The sequence below is a fragment of the Herpailurus yagouaroundi genome, unplaced genomic scaffold, assembly GCF_014898765.1.
Source record: "Herpailurus yagouaroundi ecotype Mexico unplaced genomic scaffold, PumYag 28, whole genome shotgun sequence".
In the NCBI taxonomy this organism is placed as follows: Eukaryota; Metazoa; Chordata; class Mammalia; order Carnivora; family Felidae; genus Herpailurus; species Herpailurus yagouaroundi.
In genome coordinates this window covers 106,726,740-106,742,957 of record NW_024412376.1, presented here as the reverse complement: position 1 = coordinate 106,742,957, position 16,218 = coordinate 106,726,740, and the positions used below count along the sequence as shown (strand labels likewise).

Below are 16,218 nucleotides of genomic sequence, written 5' to 3'. Positions count from 1 at the left end.
GTATTACTACCAGCCCTGGACTGCTTGCTTCCAGTGTTTATTTACAGAAGGAAGAAATAATCACAAGGCATTGTTGTCTGAAGTTTTCTGTCACTTCAGCCAAATGTAGTTAATACTATTTCCACTTATTGAGTACAAATTTTGTAAGGCACATGCACATATATTTTCATTTAATCCTCACAACATCTATGATACAATCATTCACTCTCCTATTGTATAGATTCAGAAACTGAGGTTACAGTAAGTTAAATAACTTTTTCAAGGTATTATAACTATAAGTAGCAGGAAAAGAATTTTTATCCATTTCTAGCCTATCCAACCACTCACCATACCTACTCAAGGGAAAAAGAACACAGTTCCATACTTCAGTATCTGTGTGTCAGAGACTACCATTCTCCCCCATCTCTTTTCCCCTTCTTTGTCATAGGAATGGAAACCCTAACTTTTGTGCTAGGCATGTGGCCAGCCAGACAGAAGACTGCATTTCCAGCCTCCCTTCCAGCAAGGAGTAGTCATGTAACTACTTTCTGAACAATGGGATGAGAGCAGAAGAGATGTATACAACTTCTTTCCTGTGTCTTTAAAGGGCAGGGATATTCTTCCCCTCTTCCTCCCCCTATCCTATTGCTTGGAATACAGATGTGGTGGCAGGCTATCTTGGCCTATAAGATGAGGGCTCGGGAAAGACACGCTAAGGACAGCAGAATAACAAGACATAAGAAGGCTTGGTTCTTGGATAACCTGGTAAAACACAGCTGCCATATCAGCCAAGTGCTGCATGTCCCCAGATTCAAATCCAGTCTGTCTGATTCCAAAGCCATGCTCTTTCATTTATGTTCTCATTTCACAAAGACTTGTATATTAATTAGAGTTGCCCAGAGCACACTAGCTTGTGTAGTAATTGCTTAGGCAAATGTTGTCAAAGATGTCGTAGTAGGGATTCCTGTGTTTTGGAAAGGGCAGCTGGGAGTTCAGAAGCCATAAGACACCATTCAAGTGTTAAAAGTCTATGATTAAAAGAAAATAGAATTCTTGTTTTCTAAATTTTTACTTCCAAAGTGAAACAGAAAATAGAGACGTATTAATATGGGAGTATAATGCATTCTGTCTCTCACTCCCTCCTCCTGCTGATTATTGTAAATTTCTTTAGGGCAGGCACCATCTCTGGTTATCTTTGTATCACCCCTACCACTTCCTTTGCACATAGTAAGCACTTTAACCATAGTTGTTGAGTTTAATTCGAAATTGATCATCATTTTTCTGTCTGCCAATAGCATCCTCCCTGAATGAAGTACTCACTTAAAACATTTGTTGAGTTTAACTGAGTTATTTGAGAGGTAGAGGCTCTTCAGGTACATTGAATGGGGGTGTTTATTAGAATTGTCTAGGTCAGGGATAGCAAACAGATGGCTCTAGCTGCCACTCCCCACTATCATGTCCATAGAAACATCACTAATGGATCATAGCACACTTGCTCCTTGAGCCCAGATGTATATTCCTTGTTTGTTTGTTTGTTTAATCTTTTAATGTTTATTGATTTTTTAGAGAGAAAGAGAGAGAGACAGAGTGCAAGTGGGAGAGGGGCAGAGAGAGAGGGAGAACAGAATTTGAAGCTGGCTTCAGGCTCTGAGCTGTCAGCACAGAGCTCGAACCCACGAACCTTGAGATCATGACCAGAGCTGAAGTCAGACACTTAACCAACTGAGCCACTGAGGCGCCCCTCATGGCTTCCTTAACAGCCCTTATTAAGTCACCTGGAGTCAGCATGCAAAATGACATTGACTTTATGTAGGCAGTGACTGGGTTAAATTATTATGAACTGGGTTGTTATTATTATGAACTGGGTTAAATTATGGTGAAATATGCACTATTTCATTACTTGGCCAATACCTTGTGCCTGTCTAGTTTAGCCAAGAGTTCCAGGTCGGTCATGTCTGACACTCCGCCATGAAGAATCAGGACCTTCTCATCAACCAGAGTGGCCAGAGGAAGCCAACAGAAAACATCTTTCAGTATTTTTAGTATTTTCTTGCCATATGTCTGAAAAATGATATTAAGAAGATAATAATTTTCAAGTGATACACTTAACTTATCTGAACTAAGAAAAACTTTTGCTTTTAAAGGCAGCATACCTTATATTTATGCATCACTTCCTTGGTAAAGCCGTATCTAGATTTAGAAGCAAAACTAGATATTAAATTTAATGACAACACTTATGGTATAATTGAATTTTTATAAGAATTCATATACTATATACATATACTCAAATATATAGAAAAGAGACTCAAATATATAGAAAAGAGGAATAATTGCTAAATGTTTACAATTATAGCATTAACTCTGGGTCAAGAAATTAGGGGATATTTTAACGTTCTTCCTTCTGTTTATCTGTATTTCTTAGTTTTTCTACAGTGAGTTTTATCGTTCATATGATAAAGAGTATGGATATGTGGAAAAACGTTTAATGGTTTTATTAAAAGTAGGATAATATGTAGGTTTGTAAGAAATATTTTAATGTTACATATTGTGTATTCCTTTAAAAAATTGGAAAACTACTTGAAAAGGTATCTAACAAATAAGAAGTTCTGACAAAGTAACTTTTCAATCACAAGTAAACATCAAATACCCAAGTGTGTTTGAGTTTGTTACCGTAAGTTCACCAAATGGTCCTCATGGTTTCCTCGATTAAGATGGAACTCTTTTGGGTAAACCAACATGAAGGCAAAAAGAACCATCAGGATCTCTACTGAATCCTTGCCTCGATCAACGAAGTCACCATTGAAGACGTAGGCCCTCTCTGGTGACGGGAGGCCATTCTTCCCAAAAAGAAGACAAGTCCAAGAAGTGACAACAAAGGAAGGGAATAGAAAATCAGGTCAAGCCAATGGGCGTTTGACAGTTATGTCAGATCGAACACCAATTCTGTGCTTTCTGGCTCTTCTCCAAATGTGAATTGTCAATAAAAGATGGAAGTATTTTTTTATTGGTCTTATATTTTCTTTCTAGCGTGCTCATCAAAATAAGTGCTTTATACAAAGCCAGAGTGTTGCCATATGGTATTGTGCAAAGGACACCAAGCTTGTGATGCAAAAGCCAGTTTTAAATTCTGGCCACAATATCTTCAGTAATAATAACAATAGCTGTCAGTTTCCTCAGGATTAAAGGATACAATAAGTGGGAAAATGCTTTGGGAAGCACAGTATATATGTAAAGTAATATTACATTAATAGGACATTCATGTATGCTGTTACATGTTCTACATTTTATAACTAAAAATGGATAGGAAAATAGCTTTCAGTTGCTTTGATAATCAACAATTTTCTTTATTTGGAAAAAAAATCAATCACTAAGTAAGGATTCTTTCTCTTTGTTAACCTCAGACTTTTAAAACAGTTTACAAAAATATACTAAAATATAATATAGTACTGACTTTTATATTATATATTTGCTCCTATGTATTATTTTTTAATGACTTAAAGTAGTATTTTTGAGCACCTGGGTGGCTCAGTCAGTTAAGCATCCGACTTCGGCTCAGGTCATGATCTCATGGTTCGTGGGTTTGAGCCCCACATCGGGCTCTGTGCTAACAGCTCAGAGCCTGGAGCCTACTTCAGATTCTGCATCTCCCTCTCTCTCTGCCTCTCCTCTACTCACACTGTCTCTCTCTCTCTCAAAAATAAATAAAAATAAAAGAAAATTTTTTAAAAATAAAAAGATAAAGTAATATTTAAAAAATCCAAGCAGGGGCGCCTGGGTGGCGCAGTCGGTTAAGCGTCCGACTTCAGCCAGGTCACCATCTCGCGGTCCGTGAGTTCGAGCCCCGTGTCAGGCTCTGGGCTGATGGCTCAGAGCCTGGAGCCTGTTTCCGATTCTGTGCCTCCCTCTCTCTCTGCCCCTCCCCCGTTCATGCTCTGTCTCTCTCTGTCCCAAAAATAAATAAACGTTGAAAAAAAAATAAAAAATAAAAAATCCAAGCAATACTTAAGCATTTTGTTAATAGATACTTCCAAAATAAGCCTCAGAGCAAGACAGGATCTTAAACATTCATACCTTATGAAATATAAATATTAAGTCATCCAACTGGCCATGTAAATCTCCTAACAAAGACAGAAAAAGAATATCAGTTTTTACTGGTCCTTACCACTGTGTCTCATTTTTACTATAAAAAGGAAAATACCCAGAAAAATCTGACAAAGTTATGGTTACTTTTTTCCATATGTAAGACAGGAATAAATATTAACTTCCCTTGTTGTAGGGATAGCTAATATTGAAAGAAGAAAACACAGTATATTTTCTCTACATGATTATCATAAATAAACAGTAAATGAAGCAAAAATAGGACAGAACAGTGCAGGGATGCAAACTCAAGTGAGAACTGAAGAGATTTTGTCCCATCTGAAGTAGGAAGCCGCTATTTATGGGCCAGTGTTAGGAGATTTTTCAAGAGGTGTTGGAAATCTCAATTTTAATATGAATTCTCCAATTTTCAAATGTTGGAAATTTATTTAAAAAATATTTTTCTGGGGCACCTGGGTGGCTCAGTTGTTTAAGCATCCAACTTCAGCTCAGGTCATGATCTCATGGTTCATGGGTTCGAGCCCCACATCAGGCTCTGTGCTAACAGCTCAGAGCCTAGAGCCTGCTTCAGATTCTGTGTCTCCCTCTGTCTCTATCCCTCCCCTGCTTGTGCACACATGTGCTCTCTCTCTCTCTCTCTCCCTCTCAAAAATAAAATAAAAACATTAAAAAATTTTTTTTAAATTTTTTTCTGTCAGAATGGCTAGAATTAACAACTCAAGAAAACAACAGATGTTGGTGAGGATGCGGAAAAAGAGGAACCCTCTTTTGCACTGCTGGTGGGAATGCAAACTGGTGCAACCACTCTGGAAAACAGTATGGAAGTTCCTCAAAAAATTAAAAATAGAACTACCCTACGAGCCAGCAATTGCACTACTAGGCATCTATCCAAAGAATACAAAAATACTGTTTTGAAGGGGCACATGCACCCCAATGTTTATAGCAGCACTATCAACAATAGCCAAATTATGGAAAGAGCCCAAATGTCTACTGACTGATGAACGGATAAAGAAGAGGTGGTATACACACACACACACACACACACACACACACACACACACACACACACGCACACACACGCATACAATGAAATACTACCTGGTGATGAAAAAGAATGAAATCTTGCCATTTGCAACAATGTGGATAGAACTAGAGTGTATAATGCTAAGCAAAATAAGTCAGTCAGAGTAAGACAGATAGCATATGATTTAAATCGTATGTGTAATTTGAGAAACACAACAGATGAACATAGGAGAACAGAAGCAAAAATAAGATAAAAACAGGGAGGGAGGCAAATCATAAGAGACTCTTAAATACAAAGAACAAACTGAGGGTTGTTGGAGGGGGGTGGGGCGATGGGCTGAATGGGTGATGGGCATTAAGGAGGGCACTTTTTGGGATGACCACTGGGTGTCATAGGTAAGAGATAAATCACTGGGTTCTACTCCTGAAGCCAAGACTACACTGTATGTTAACTGACTTGAATTTTTAAAAAAAGATTTTAATAAAAAAATAATAATAATTTAAAAAATTTAAGGGGCACCTTGGTGGCTCAGTTGGTTAAGCATCTGACTCTTAATTTTGCCTCAGGTCGTGATCTCATGGTTTGTGAGATTGAGCCCCATGTCGGGGTCTGCGCTGATGGCTTGGAGCCTGCTTGGAATTCTCTCTCTCTCTCTCTCTCTCTCTCTCTATATATCTCTCTCTCTAAATCACCACAAAGGGTTCCTGTTAAGTTTCTCAGGATCCACATAAGAGTGAAACCATATGGTATCTGTCTTTCTCTGTATGGCTTATATCACTTAGCATCACACTCTCCAGTTCCATCCACGTTGCTACAAAAGGCCATATTTCATTTTTTCTCATTGCCACGTAGTATTCCATAGTGTATATAAACCACAATTTCTTTATCCATTCATCAGTTGATGGACATTTAGGCTCTTTCCACAATTTGGCTATTGTTGAGAGTGCTGCTATAAACATTGGGGTACAAGTGCCCCTATGCATCAGTACTCCTGTGTCCCTTGGATAAATTCCTAGCAGTGCTATTGCTGGGTCATAGGGTAGGTCTATTTTTAATTTTCTGAGGAACCTCCACACTGCTTTCCAGAGTGGCTGCACCAGTAAATAAACTTTCAAAAATAATTAAAAAATAAAATAAATAAAAATTTAAGAATATTTCAGGGCAAACAAGACCTAGCTGCAGCTTGCACGTGGCCCTCGAGGTGCCAGTTTACAATCCCGGCTGTGCGACAGTCTGCACCCCCTAAGTGAAGATGTGGGACCTCAGTCTGTAACAGAGGTCTATTTTTTTTTAATTAAATTTAATTAATTTATTTTGACAGAGAGAGAGCAGGGGAGGGGCAGAGAGAGAGAGAGAGAGAGAGACAGAGAGAGAAAGAGAGAGACAATCCCAAGCAGGCTCCACGCTGTCAGCACAGAGCCTGATGCAAGGCTCGAATTCACAAACCATGAGATCATGACATGAGCTGAACTCAGGAGTCAGACGCTTAACTGACTGAGCCACCCAGGTACCCCTGTAACAGGTGTTTAAACTTTACCGAAAACATAAGGATATGGAAAGAATCATCATGGACAGTATTTCTCTCTGGAAGAAGAATACATGTGGATGGAAGGAATAATTTGCTAGGCATTAGGGCCTGCTGCTCAAGGCACAAGAAATAAACTGTCTTCTGACAAGGGAGGATCTGGCTATTTGCAGGGATTGTGTTCTGAGTGAAAGCAGGAGTTTGGAGTCAAATCTGAATTGTTTGGGGAAATAAAGCAGAGTCTGGGCCCTCTTGCCCCATAATCCTTCACTGCACTGCCTCTACTCCAGTAAGCATGGAGCGAATAAGCAAGCTCTCAGCGAGAATCACATCTCCCGCCAGCCCCACCCTCCCTCTTCCCCATCACAAGCGTTTTCTTGTTTGTGTCTAGCGTGGGAAGCCATTTCTGACTGACTCTCACCGCACACTGTGATCTCCTTGCTGTAACAGGTGGAGACCCGGTTGATGTTTGGCAGTTGTATCAGGTGTTTCCTGGTTTCATGCAAAAGATTCAAGACATAGCGAGCATGGAGCTGCTACTAGGAGGAAGAGGGGAGAGGGAACAAAACAACACTGATATTCATGCAGCAAAATGGGCCTCACCTTTACTGCCTAATGATCCCAATCACCCAAGACCCCAAGACCCTGGTAAAGTGCCCCTGCGACCCTATGCATGGATCCTTTCTTTTTCACCTATCTTCTGCCCTTGTTTCTGCTTTTCAACATCCCCCAATATTGAACTAATTGCCTCTTTCCTTCCTTGCCTTCTGCTTGGGAGAAATGCTTGCTTGTCTCAGAGAGGTGTGAAGAAGTGCACGCATGTCAATGGTACTAAGTGATCCTGACATCCTGGGGGAAACCATCCCAACGTCTCCTGCGGTGAATTATCTTCTTATGAAAGAGACGAAGAGCTGGAGTCTGGCAGAGAACCAGAATGTGACCCCTTCTTACCACCTCTGCCTCTACCACCAGGGTTTCGAGCCACTCTCATGTTTTGCCTGGACTGTTGCAGGACCTTAACTGATCATCCTGCTTCAGCCCTTGCTCCCTATGTTCCATTCAGAAAACGGAAGGATTATTTTAAAAAGCAAGCCTATGCCCAACGTCTCCCCATCTCTTTGAGAAGATTAAAAGTCCACCCACCCTCCCCTCTGCCTCCATCCCCTAACACTCTTCCCTGACCTCCTCCTCACCAGCCACAATGGCCTTCCTGAGGTCCCTGAGCCATCCAGGCAAGGTCCTGCCTCCTGGCCTTTCCATTTGTTCCCTCTGCCTGGAACATTTTTCTGGAGGCATCCACATGGTGCGTTTCTTCACCATCTTCAACCTTTGCTCAGAAATCACCTTACCCATTGTGCTTTCCAAGACTACTCCATAAATTGCCATCTCTCCTACCCAGAACTTAGTTTATTCTCTTACATAGCTCTTATCTCCTTCTAATATACTGCAGAATCTGCTTATTTGTTGTTATTTATTATCTACTGTCTGTCTCTCCTTTAGAATGTTAGCCCTGTGAGAGCAGGAATTGGTGTCTGTCTTGCTCATTGCTATATCCCCAGTGCCCAGAACAGTGTCTGTACATAGCAGTGCTCAGTAATTATCAGTGAGATGAATGAACAAAGAAATATTACATGATGAGGAGGAGAAGTTTTCAGTGCATAAAAACTGGCTTATTGACTACAAGGTCCTGGCTAAGCAAAGGGGGCATGGAATCTCTCTGGTGGATCCATGACACTAACACCCTAAATCCAGGGCTATTCCTTCTGTGTTGGGTCTGGTCTCCCTCTCCATATTCCACAAAGTTGGTCGTGACCCAGGTTTCCCAGGGTGAGCTTACCTGTTTCAGTCTGAAAGCTTCCACCAGGGCAGTTGCGTGGTCAGGAAGGAGTGGGAAGGAGAGGCGTGGTCCCGTGTAATTGTCAGGGACTTCTATAGATTCATAGTCACCGAATTTCTCCATCTCAGAGTCCTGGGGGAATCTGTCCTCGGTGAACATGCAGTCCAGGAAGTCCCCTGGTTAGGACAGAAAGGGTAGGACAGCTTATGTTCAGATGTGCAGTCCATGGGCAATACAAAACAGCCTTTCTCTGGACCATACTTTTTTGAGAGAGAGAGAGAGAGAGAGAAAGAGAGAATTCTAAGCAGGCTCCACCCTGTCAGCACAGAGCCTGATTCAGGGCTTGAACTCATGAATTGTGAGATCAAGACCTGAGCTGAGATCAAGAGTCAGATGCTTAACTGACTGAGCCACCCAGGTGCCCCAATTTTACTTTTATTTTAAAAGACTGAGATTTGGGGTGCCTGGGTGGCTCAGTCTGTTAAGCGACTGACTTCGGCTCAGGTCATGATCTCACAGTCCGTGAGTTCGAGCCCCGCGTCGGGCTCTGTGCTGACAGCTCAGAGCCTGGAGCCTGCTTCGGATTCTGCGTCTCCCTCTCTCTCTGCCCCTCCCCTGCTCGTGCTCTCTCCCTCTGTCTCTCAAAAAATAAATAAATGTTAAAAAAATTTTAAAAGGCTGAGATTTGTCAGACTTAGAACAGAAATTTAGCAGCTGAGGCTTGTAAGCAGAAGGAAAGGGGAAAACCTTGGTGAAACAAAAAAGCTCACAGGCATTTCTGGTGCTGTCAGTCAGTGTGCCAGAAGCCATCAGACCTTTCAAGGTCCTTCAGGCAAGGGCCAACCATCAGCCTCTGCATCTCTGGCCTGGGAGCTTTCTTCCTGGGTCCACAGAGGGCCCTGCTTGGCAGGCCAGAAATGCTGTGGAATTAACGATGCTTCCTATCATCCCTCCCAGCAGCCTTCAACTAATGAGTCTCAGGAGTTGACACAGGAAGACTCTAGTTCTCTCTGCCTTCAGGTGGGATCATTCCAAGGCAAGTGTTCTGCACTATATCCCAGGCACCTTTTGTTGCTGGCTTAGTAGCCCCCACCCCTGCCTCTGCCTCTTTATAAGCTGCCTTCCCTTCCCTGAATTCCTTCCCCAGTCCCTCCCCACCGCCCGACTGTTTTCCCGTATTTAACAAACAAACTCCTTGCACTCAAATTCTTGTCTCCAGGTGTGATTCTGGGTGAACCCAGAAGCTGCCATTTATCTGTCAGCCTCCTCACTCATTCCCTGGCTGTCACGGGATCTATGCCCCCTGTGTCTCCCCCGCTCAGTCTGATATCTACAACCCTGAGGCCCTCCTGTATGGCAGCTCATACTCACTCTCACGGTTGCTGCTGGGGGTGAAGTGATCCACAAGGTAGCTGAAGAAATCATGGAGCTGCAGAAGAGTCGAAGACTTGGCTTTAGAGATGGGCGCAAAGAGAACCAGGAGGGGTCCGGGTCAGCTGCACCCTCTGGGCACCTGGCCCTTGCTGCCCATGTTCTGGAAGGCAGAGCACGAGTGACTGGGGCCCACATCCCACCGCACCTTGACCTGATCTTGCTGTCCCGCGTACTCTATAGACTGGAAGATGCGCCAGGTGCAGTGCCGCCTCATCTCCAGGCGCGCCATGTAGCGTCGGTACCATCTCTGGATTAGGGCTGCTGCCTTGAAGGCTGGGACACAGATGGAGAAGACAGCCTGTGAGCTGGGACTCCCTGGGCCAGGGCGGAGGTGAAGGGCACCGCTCCTGTTGTAATCTGGGGACAGGATGGTGGGGAAAGCACTACCCATTGCCCCTGGGAGGAAGGATTTGCCTCACCGCTGGCTGGGGTGCTCTCTTCCCCACTCCCTCCCCCACCCCACCTTCATTCTCACCTAGTGGTTATACTAATATCACTGTAGGTTTACTGGAACTCCTACTGTCTGCTGAAAACTCTTATGTGTGAGAGGTGGAAAGGTTGGATTGCCAGGATCATCGAGAGATCTAAACTGGACAGGTTGCAAGCATGAGGCATACTTGAAGGGTGGGATAACACAGGGGTAGAGGGTGGGGAGGACATTTTGACATTCTAACAACAGACTGGATATCAAAAGATGTGGGTTCTAGGCCTGGAAATGCCCTGACCAGCTATGTGGCCTCAGGAGAATTACCTTCCTGGGACTCAATGTCCTCATCTGAAAAGGGAATGGGCTCTCTATGACTGGGGAAAACAAACAATGGGCAAACACACAAATTACTACATACAATGTCAAGTGGCAGTAAGTGCTTGCTGGGTTCTATGCTTGTGATCTCACCCCCCTCACCCACTATCAAATCTGCAGGCCGCCTTTGGGCTTCTCTTTTTGCCAGGGCCCGTGCTAGGTGACCGTGTTCCACAGGGTGGCATGAGTAGGTTTACTTCCTCCTAAGAGCTTTAGGACCCACGGTCAAGTCCTACTGCCAGAGAACAGCTGTTCACATAAATAACTAGATTCTTCTTAAGCTCCTGGGCCTGAATGTGCCACTGGTGATGAATGGAGTATTCATGGATAAAGCAGGATTAAAAAGGAAACCCTGCAGGTTAATTCAGGTCAACCTCGTGAACAGTAGACAGGTTGATTTAATATATTTAGCTTGCATTAGAGAGCTAGTAGAATTCTGGCTGATTTCCTTACAAGGAAGGTTGATGGTAGAGTGAGAAAAGAGAACCAGGGGGAAACTTAAGCAAAGCTGAATTTGATTTCCTCTGATAAAAAATGTCAAACTGTAGCTACTTCTCAAAGGCCCTTACCAAATGCTAAGGCTGAAGCTCTACCTATTGAATTCTGTAAATACATGCTCAGAACCGTGAATGAAATGTCTGGAGTAAGAGCTACAGACCCTCCAGGAACTAATGGGAAGCACAGATACATGGGCCTCGCTCACCCTAAACCTACAGCATTAGAATTTCTACAGGGATCTTCAGGTTTAACCAGCCCCACATGTGGTTCTTACATGCAGTGAAATGTAAGCAATACTGAGGGGTATCGTGGCCACCAAGGTTCTGTGAAAATGTTGTTTGCTAACACGTTGCTTCAACATTTAAAGGCAAAGGCTGCCAACTAGATTTTTCTCCCTCTCAGTCCTGGCAGGGATCTGGGTTAACTGAGATAGGGGCTGAGAGGTGCAGGATAGTCTAAGTCTCTCTGCCCTCTCCTTTCCAACAGCACAATACAACATGCTTGGGCTCCTCTTACTCCAGCTTTGTGTAGACTAGATCTGAGGGTACAAGACACCTACCTGTTAAAACCCCCTATTAACAACAAGGCAACTACATGAAGAGAGACAGAGGTCAAAGGTCACCAAGGCACCAGTGAGTGAATCAAAAGCTGACTTAGAAGTAGAACCTCCTTGGGGCACCTGGGTGGCTTAGTCAGTTAAGCATCTGGATCTTGATCTCAGCTCAGGTCACCATCTCGTGGTTTGTGAGCTAGAGCCCTGCATCAGTCCCTGTACTGAACGTGTGGAGCCTGCTTGGGATCCTCTCTCTCCCTCTTTCTCTGCCCCTCCACTGCTCTCTCTCTCTCTCTCTCTTCCCAAATAAATACGTTGATGAAGAAAGAAAGAAAGAAAGAAAGAAAGAAAGAAAGAAAGAAAGGGAGGGAGGGAGGGAGGGAGGAAGGAAGGAAGGAAGGAAGGAAGGAAGGAAGGAAGGAAAGAAAGAAAGAAAGAAAGAAAGAAAGAAAGAAAAGGAAAGATAGAACCATCGGGTGTTTGGCTGGCTCAGTCAGTACAGCATGCACAGTACAGCATGCAACTTTTGATCTTGGGGTTGTGAGTTCAAGCCCTACAATGGGTGTAGTGACTACTTTAAAAATAAAATTTTGAAAAAAATTCAAAAAGAAGTAGAGCCTCCAGCTCCAGCTGCCCACAGAATCATGGGCAAACCACCCAACTGGGCCCTCTGCAAATTCCTGACCCACAAAATTATGAGCAGATAAAATGATTGTCTCCAGCCACCAAGTTCTCCGATAGTTTGTTATGCTGCAAGAGATAATTGGGACAGGAATTTTATAAATGCTTTACAAAGTTATAAAACAAATTTAAAACAAAATGAAAACAAAATGAAAAAAGAAGAAAAAAAAAAATAAAAAAAAATAAAAAAATAAAATAAATAAATAAAAAAAAAATGAAAAAAAATGAAACAAAATGAAAAAAAAGAAAAAAATGAAAAAAATAAATACATAAAATAAAACAAAATGAAAAACAAATCAATCTCCAAAGATTAAAAGCAAAAGTTAAACAAGTGAATCTAACCTTATATAAGTTAGAAACACAGAAAGGAGTTACTTCAAATGACTTAAGAATTCAGTAATTTGTATGTCCCTAGTGGATATATATCCAAAGGACAAAATGAACTACAAAGAAATCTTACGAAATTTTCAGGGGCACCTGGGTGGATCAGTCATTTGAGCATCTGACTTCGGCTCAGCTCATGACCTCACGGTTCACGAGTTCCAGCCCCACACTGGGCCTGCTGCTGTCAGCACAGAGTGGAAGATCCTCTGTCTCCCTCCTCTCTGACCCACCCCTGCTCACACTCTCTCTCAAAAATAGATAAATATTGGGGCGCCTGGGTGGCACAGTCGGTTAAGCGTCCGACTTCAGCCAGGTCACGATCTCACCGTCTGTGAGTTCGAGCCCCGCGTCAGGCTCTGGGCTGATGGCTCAGAGCCTGGAGCCTGTTTCTGATTCTGTGTCTCCCTCTCTCTCTGCCGCTCCCCCGTTCATGCTCTGTCTCTCTCTGTCCCAAAAATAAATAAACGTTGAAAAAAAAATAGATAAATATTAAAAAAAAGAATTTTTAGTAATCATATTGTTTATACTAGTATTGTTATTATTCGGAAACTATTATTTATACATGGTAGGATAAAGTAAATAATACTATTTTAATGCTGTTAGGGAAAAAAGATTAAAAAAATTTTTTTTTAATGTTTATTTTGAGAGAGAGAGGCGGGGGGTGGGGTGAGGAGGGGCAGAGAAAGAGGGAGACACAGAACCTGAAGCAGGCTCCAGGCTCTGGACTCTCAGCACAGAGCCCAATGCGGGGATCAAACTCAGAAACCATGAGATCATGACCTGAGCCGAAGTCGGACTTAGTCAGTCTTAACTGACTGAGCTACCCGGACACCCCATGGACAAAAGATTTTTAATAAAGAGCTATATATAAATATAACATCAAGGTTGTTAAGTAAAAATACTGTGTTCCTAAATATAAATTAGTCATGCTGGGGTTTTTTCTAAATAATACATATTTCTGTATCTGTTCATTGAAAAATTATAGAAAGATATAGGCCAACTGGAAGCAAGGGGACACCCCACACCCTAAAGAAGAAGTTACTCCAGGGCCAAAAATGTGCAAGATGAGCCTGGGACATACTGCCAAACTAGAAAGTAAGGAAGCCACGAGCTTACAGACATGCGTCATCCCATATAAACAAAGTGTTGTCATGATTTCCTTTGCTTTCCTCCTACGTCTTTGGCTGCCTGTCTTCAGTCTCCTTTCTGACTTATCCTCTTCCACCTGGTGGTTAGGCCCTGGAGTCCTTCATGGCTCTGTCCTAGGCCCAGGTCTCTGATCCATCTTTACTCTCCCTCTAGGCTACTTCAGAGACCCCCACGGCCTCAACCACCATGTAACACTCTGAATGTTTTCCAACGTTTATCTCTCCAGCCGAACCTCACCTCCAAAATCCAGATGTGAATACGCAACTGCCTACTCAGTCCTTCCACCTGCATATCTCACGGCCACCTCAACCCCAGCATAAACTCACCATCTTCTCTCTAGTCAAAGTTGCTTCTCCTCCACTATCTTTACGCCAGTAATTGGCAGTATTGACTGCCCAGTTTTGCTGGCCGGAAAACTGGAAGTCATTGTTGATCCACCCTTCTCCCTCACTCCATACATCTACTCAGTTGGGTCCTGTCAGTTCCACCTCCTAACTATTGTTAGAATTCACCTTCTCTCCATCTCTGCTGCCAATAACTCGGGACTAAGGCAGCAGCATCTCTTGCTTAGATGACTTTAGTAGCTTTCAGACTGTTCCTTCTTCTACTTTTACTCTCTCCCTTCTTTCTTCACAGAAGCCAGAGGTCTTTTAATACATAAATCTTAATATGAACTCCCTATTTTGAATTCATCAATGGTTCTTCATGCCCTTAAGATAAGATTTAAAATCCTATAGACCCTGAGTGATCTGGGCTTTGCCTACCTCGGCAGCCTCATGTTATGCTGTTCTCCATCTTGTTCACTTCAGACAATTCAGTTCCTCAAACATGCCTCACTTCTTTCTAGCTCATGATCTTTGTACATACTGAACCCTCTACCTGAAATGCTCTTTCATCTACTTTTTGCCCAACTTTATTTCAATCACTTGTACATGTATAATTTGGGATAAACCCTTGTGGACAACACTGATTCCTTCAGGTCAAATATAGTTCACCAACTCCTAAGATATTCAGCTGACATTCTGGTGATCTTGTCACAAGGAGGAGAAGCTGATTTTCAAGGGTTGCCTGAGGAGAAATAAAATGGTTTCCTTATTCTATTCTGAGAAACCCCTCCCCATGCAATGTAGATTTGGGGATACTCACAGCTAGTTTGGAAGATGGGAAACACATACCTTTCTCTGCATTCTGGAAAGCAAAATGATGTTGGGTTGAGGTACCACTTCCCATAGTGTATGTACAAGGTTTCTGCAGGACACAGACAGCAGGTCTGAGGGAGAGTCAATTGTTTGCTGACAAAAGGAAGAGGGAATCTGAAATAAGGAAATTCAGGCAGAGTATTAGTTCAGATAGACCAAGTCATCTATGGACCTCATCTCCCACATCATAAAAAATGTGGGACTATCATATGACAGCACCCTCCCCACCTCTGTGATGTCAGTGCATGAGACGTTCCCCCCTGCAAATTCCCTCCATGTGTCATCTCACGTCTGTCCCATGTTCCCAGCCTTTCTACTAGCTTTTTCCTTTTCAATTTAGAAGCGTACTGAAGTCTCTTTTCTTATAATCTCAAAGCGCTTCACCACCACAACCACCACCACCGTCATTATCATCATCATCATTATCCTTTGACTCCTATATCCCTCTAGCTATAAGCCAGCCTCCCTTTTCTTCTCATTCAGATTTCTGTTAAGTAGACTACACATTTTCTGCCTAATCCCTCTTGAAACCACTTTTTACATCTTCTCTATTGATCAAAACCTTTCATGCTGGTGCCTCTAATTCCTTTGTCTTTTTAGTCCTTACCTTGCCCAAATAGCAAAGCCATGTGTCTCCACAAGTCCCACCTTGATCAAAATTCTACTCCTTGAGTTGCCACGATGCCAGATTCCCTCGAGTTTGCTCCTTCCTCTCTGACTACTCTTCCTCCTTCTTGAGCTGACTTTCCACTGTCAATCCTTTAAATGTCAATTTTTATTTGTATTCTAGTCTCAAACGTCAGGTCTCCTCACTTGGAACATACTTCCTGGATGATTGAATGAATATTCACACATTCAACTATTACTTCCTACTGCTCAAATCTATATCTCCATCATGGATCATCCATATACATCAGCCCCATATACTCAGCTTCCTGCTAACCTTTCACTGGGGTGCCTCAGACTCCATGTACCACAAACAGAACACATCTTCCCAAAAGCCTACTCCTCAAGCCTCATCTCTCTTCTCTACTTTCCTCAAACTGCTCTTTGAC

The 16,218-nt window shown here is 42.7% G+C and overlaps 1 protein-coding gene across 2 annotated transcripts in view; it reads right to left on the bottom strand.

Annotated features, from left to right (window-relative positions):
- PPEF2 (protein phosphatase with EF-hand domain 2) overlaps nucleotides 1-15,352 on the bottom strand; it is a 30,093-nt gene extending 14,741 nt beyond the window's left edge. The window contains exons 1-9 of one of the 2 annotated variants that reach the window (XM_040481055.1): nucleotides 15,140-15,352; nucleotides 10,049-10,170; nucleotides 9,835-9,892; nucleotides 8,464-8,639; nucleotides 7,048-7,162; nucleotides 4,051-4,097; nucleotides 2,650-2,816; nucleotides 2,133-2,169; nucleotides 1,891-2,040 (exon numbers count right to left, since the gene is read on the bottom strand). In XM_040481055.1, the coding sequence (XP_040336989.1) occupies nucleotides 1,891-2,040; nucleotides 2,133-2,169; nucleotides 2,650-2,816; nucleotides 4,051-4,097; nucleotides 7,048-7,162; nucleotides 8,464-8,639; nucleotides 9,835-9,892; nucleotides 10,049-10,170; nucleotides 15,140-15,194 (927 nt within the window). In that variant the 5' untranslated portion in view covers nucleotides 15,195-15,352. Of the gene's footprint in view, nucleotides 1-1,890; nucleotides 2,041-2,132; nucleotides 2,170-2,649; nucleotides 2,817-4,050; nucleotides 4,098-7,047; nucleotides 7,163-8,463; nucleotides 8,640-9,834; nucleotides 9,893-10,042; nucleotides 10,171-15,139 lie in introns of both variants that reach the window. The other variant, XM_040481045.1, reaches the window with a different exon arrangement.
- Nucleotides 15,353-16,218: the final 866 nt, after the last annotated feature.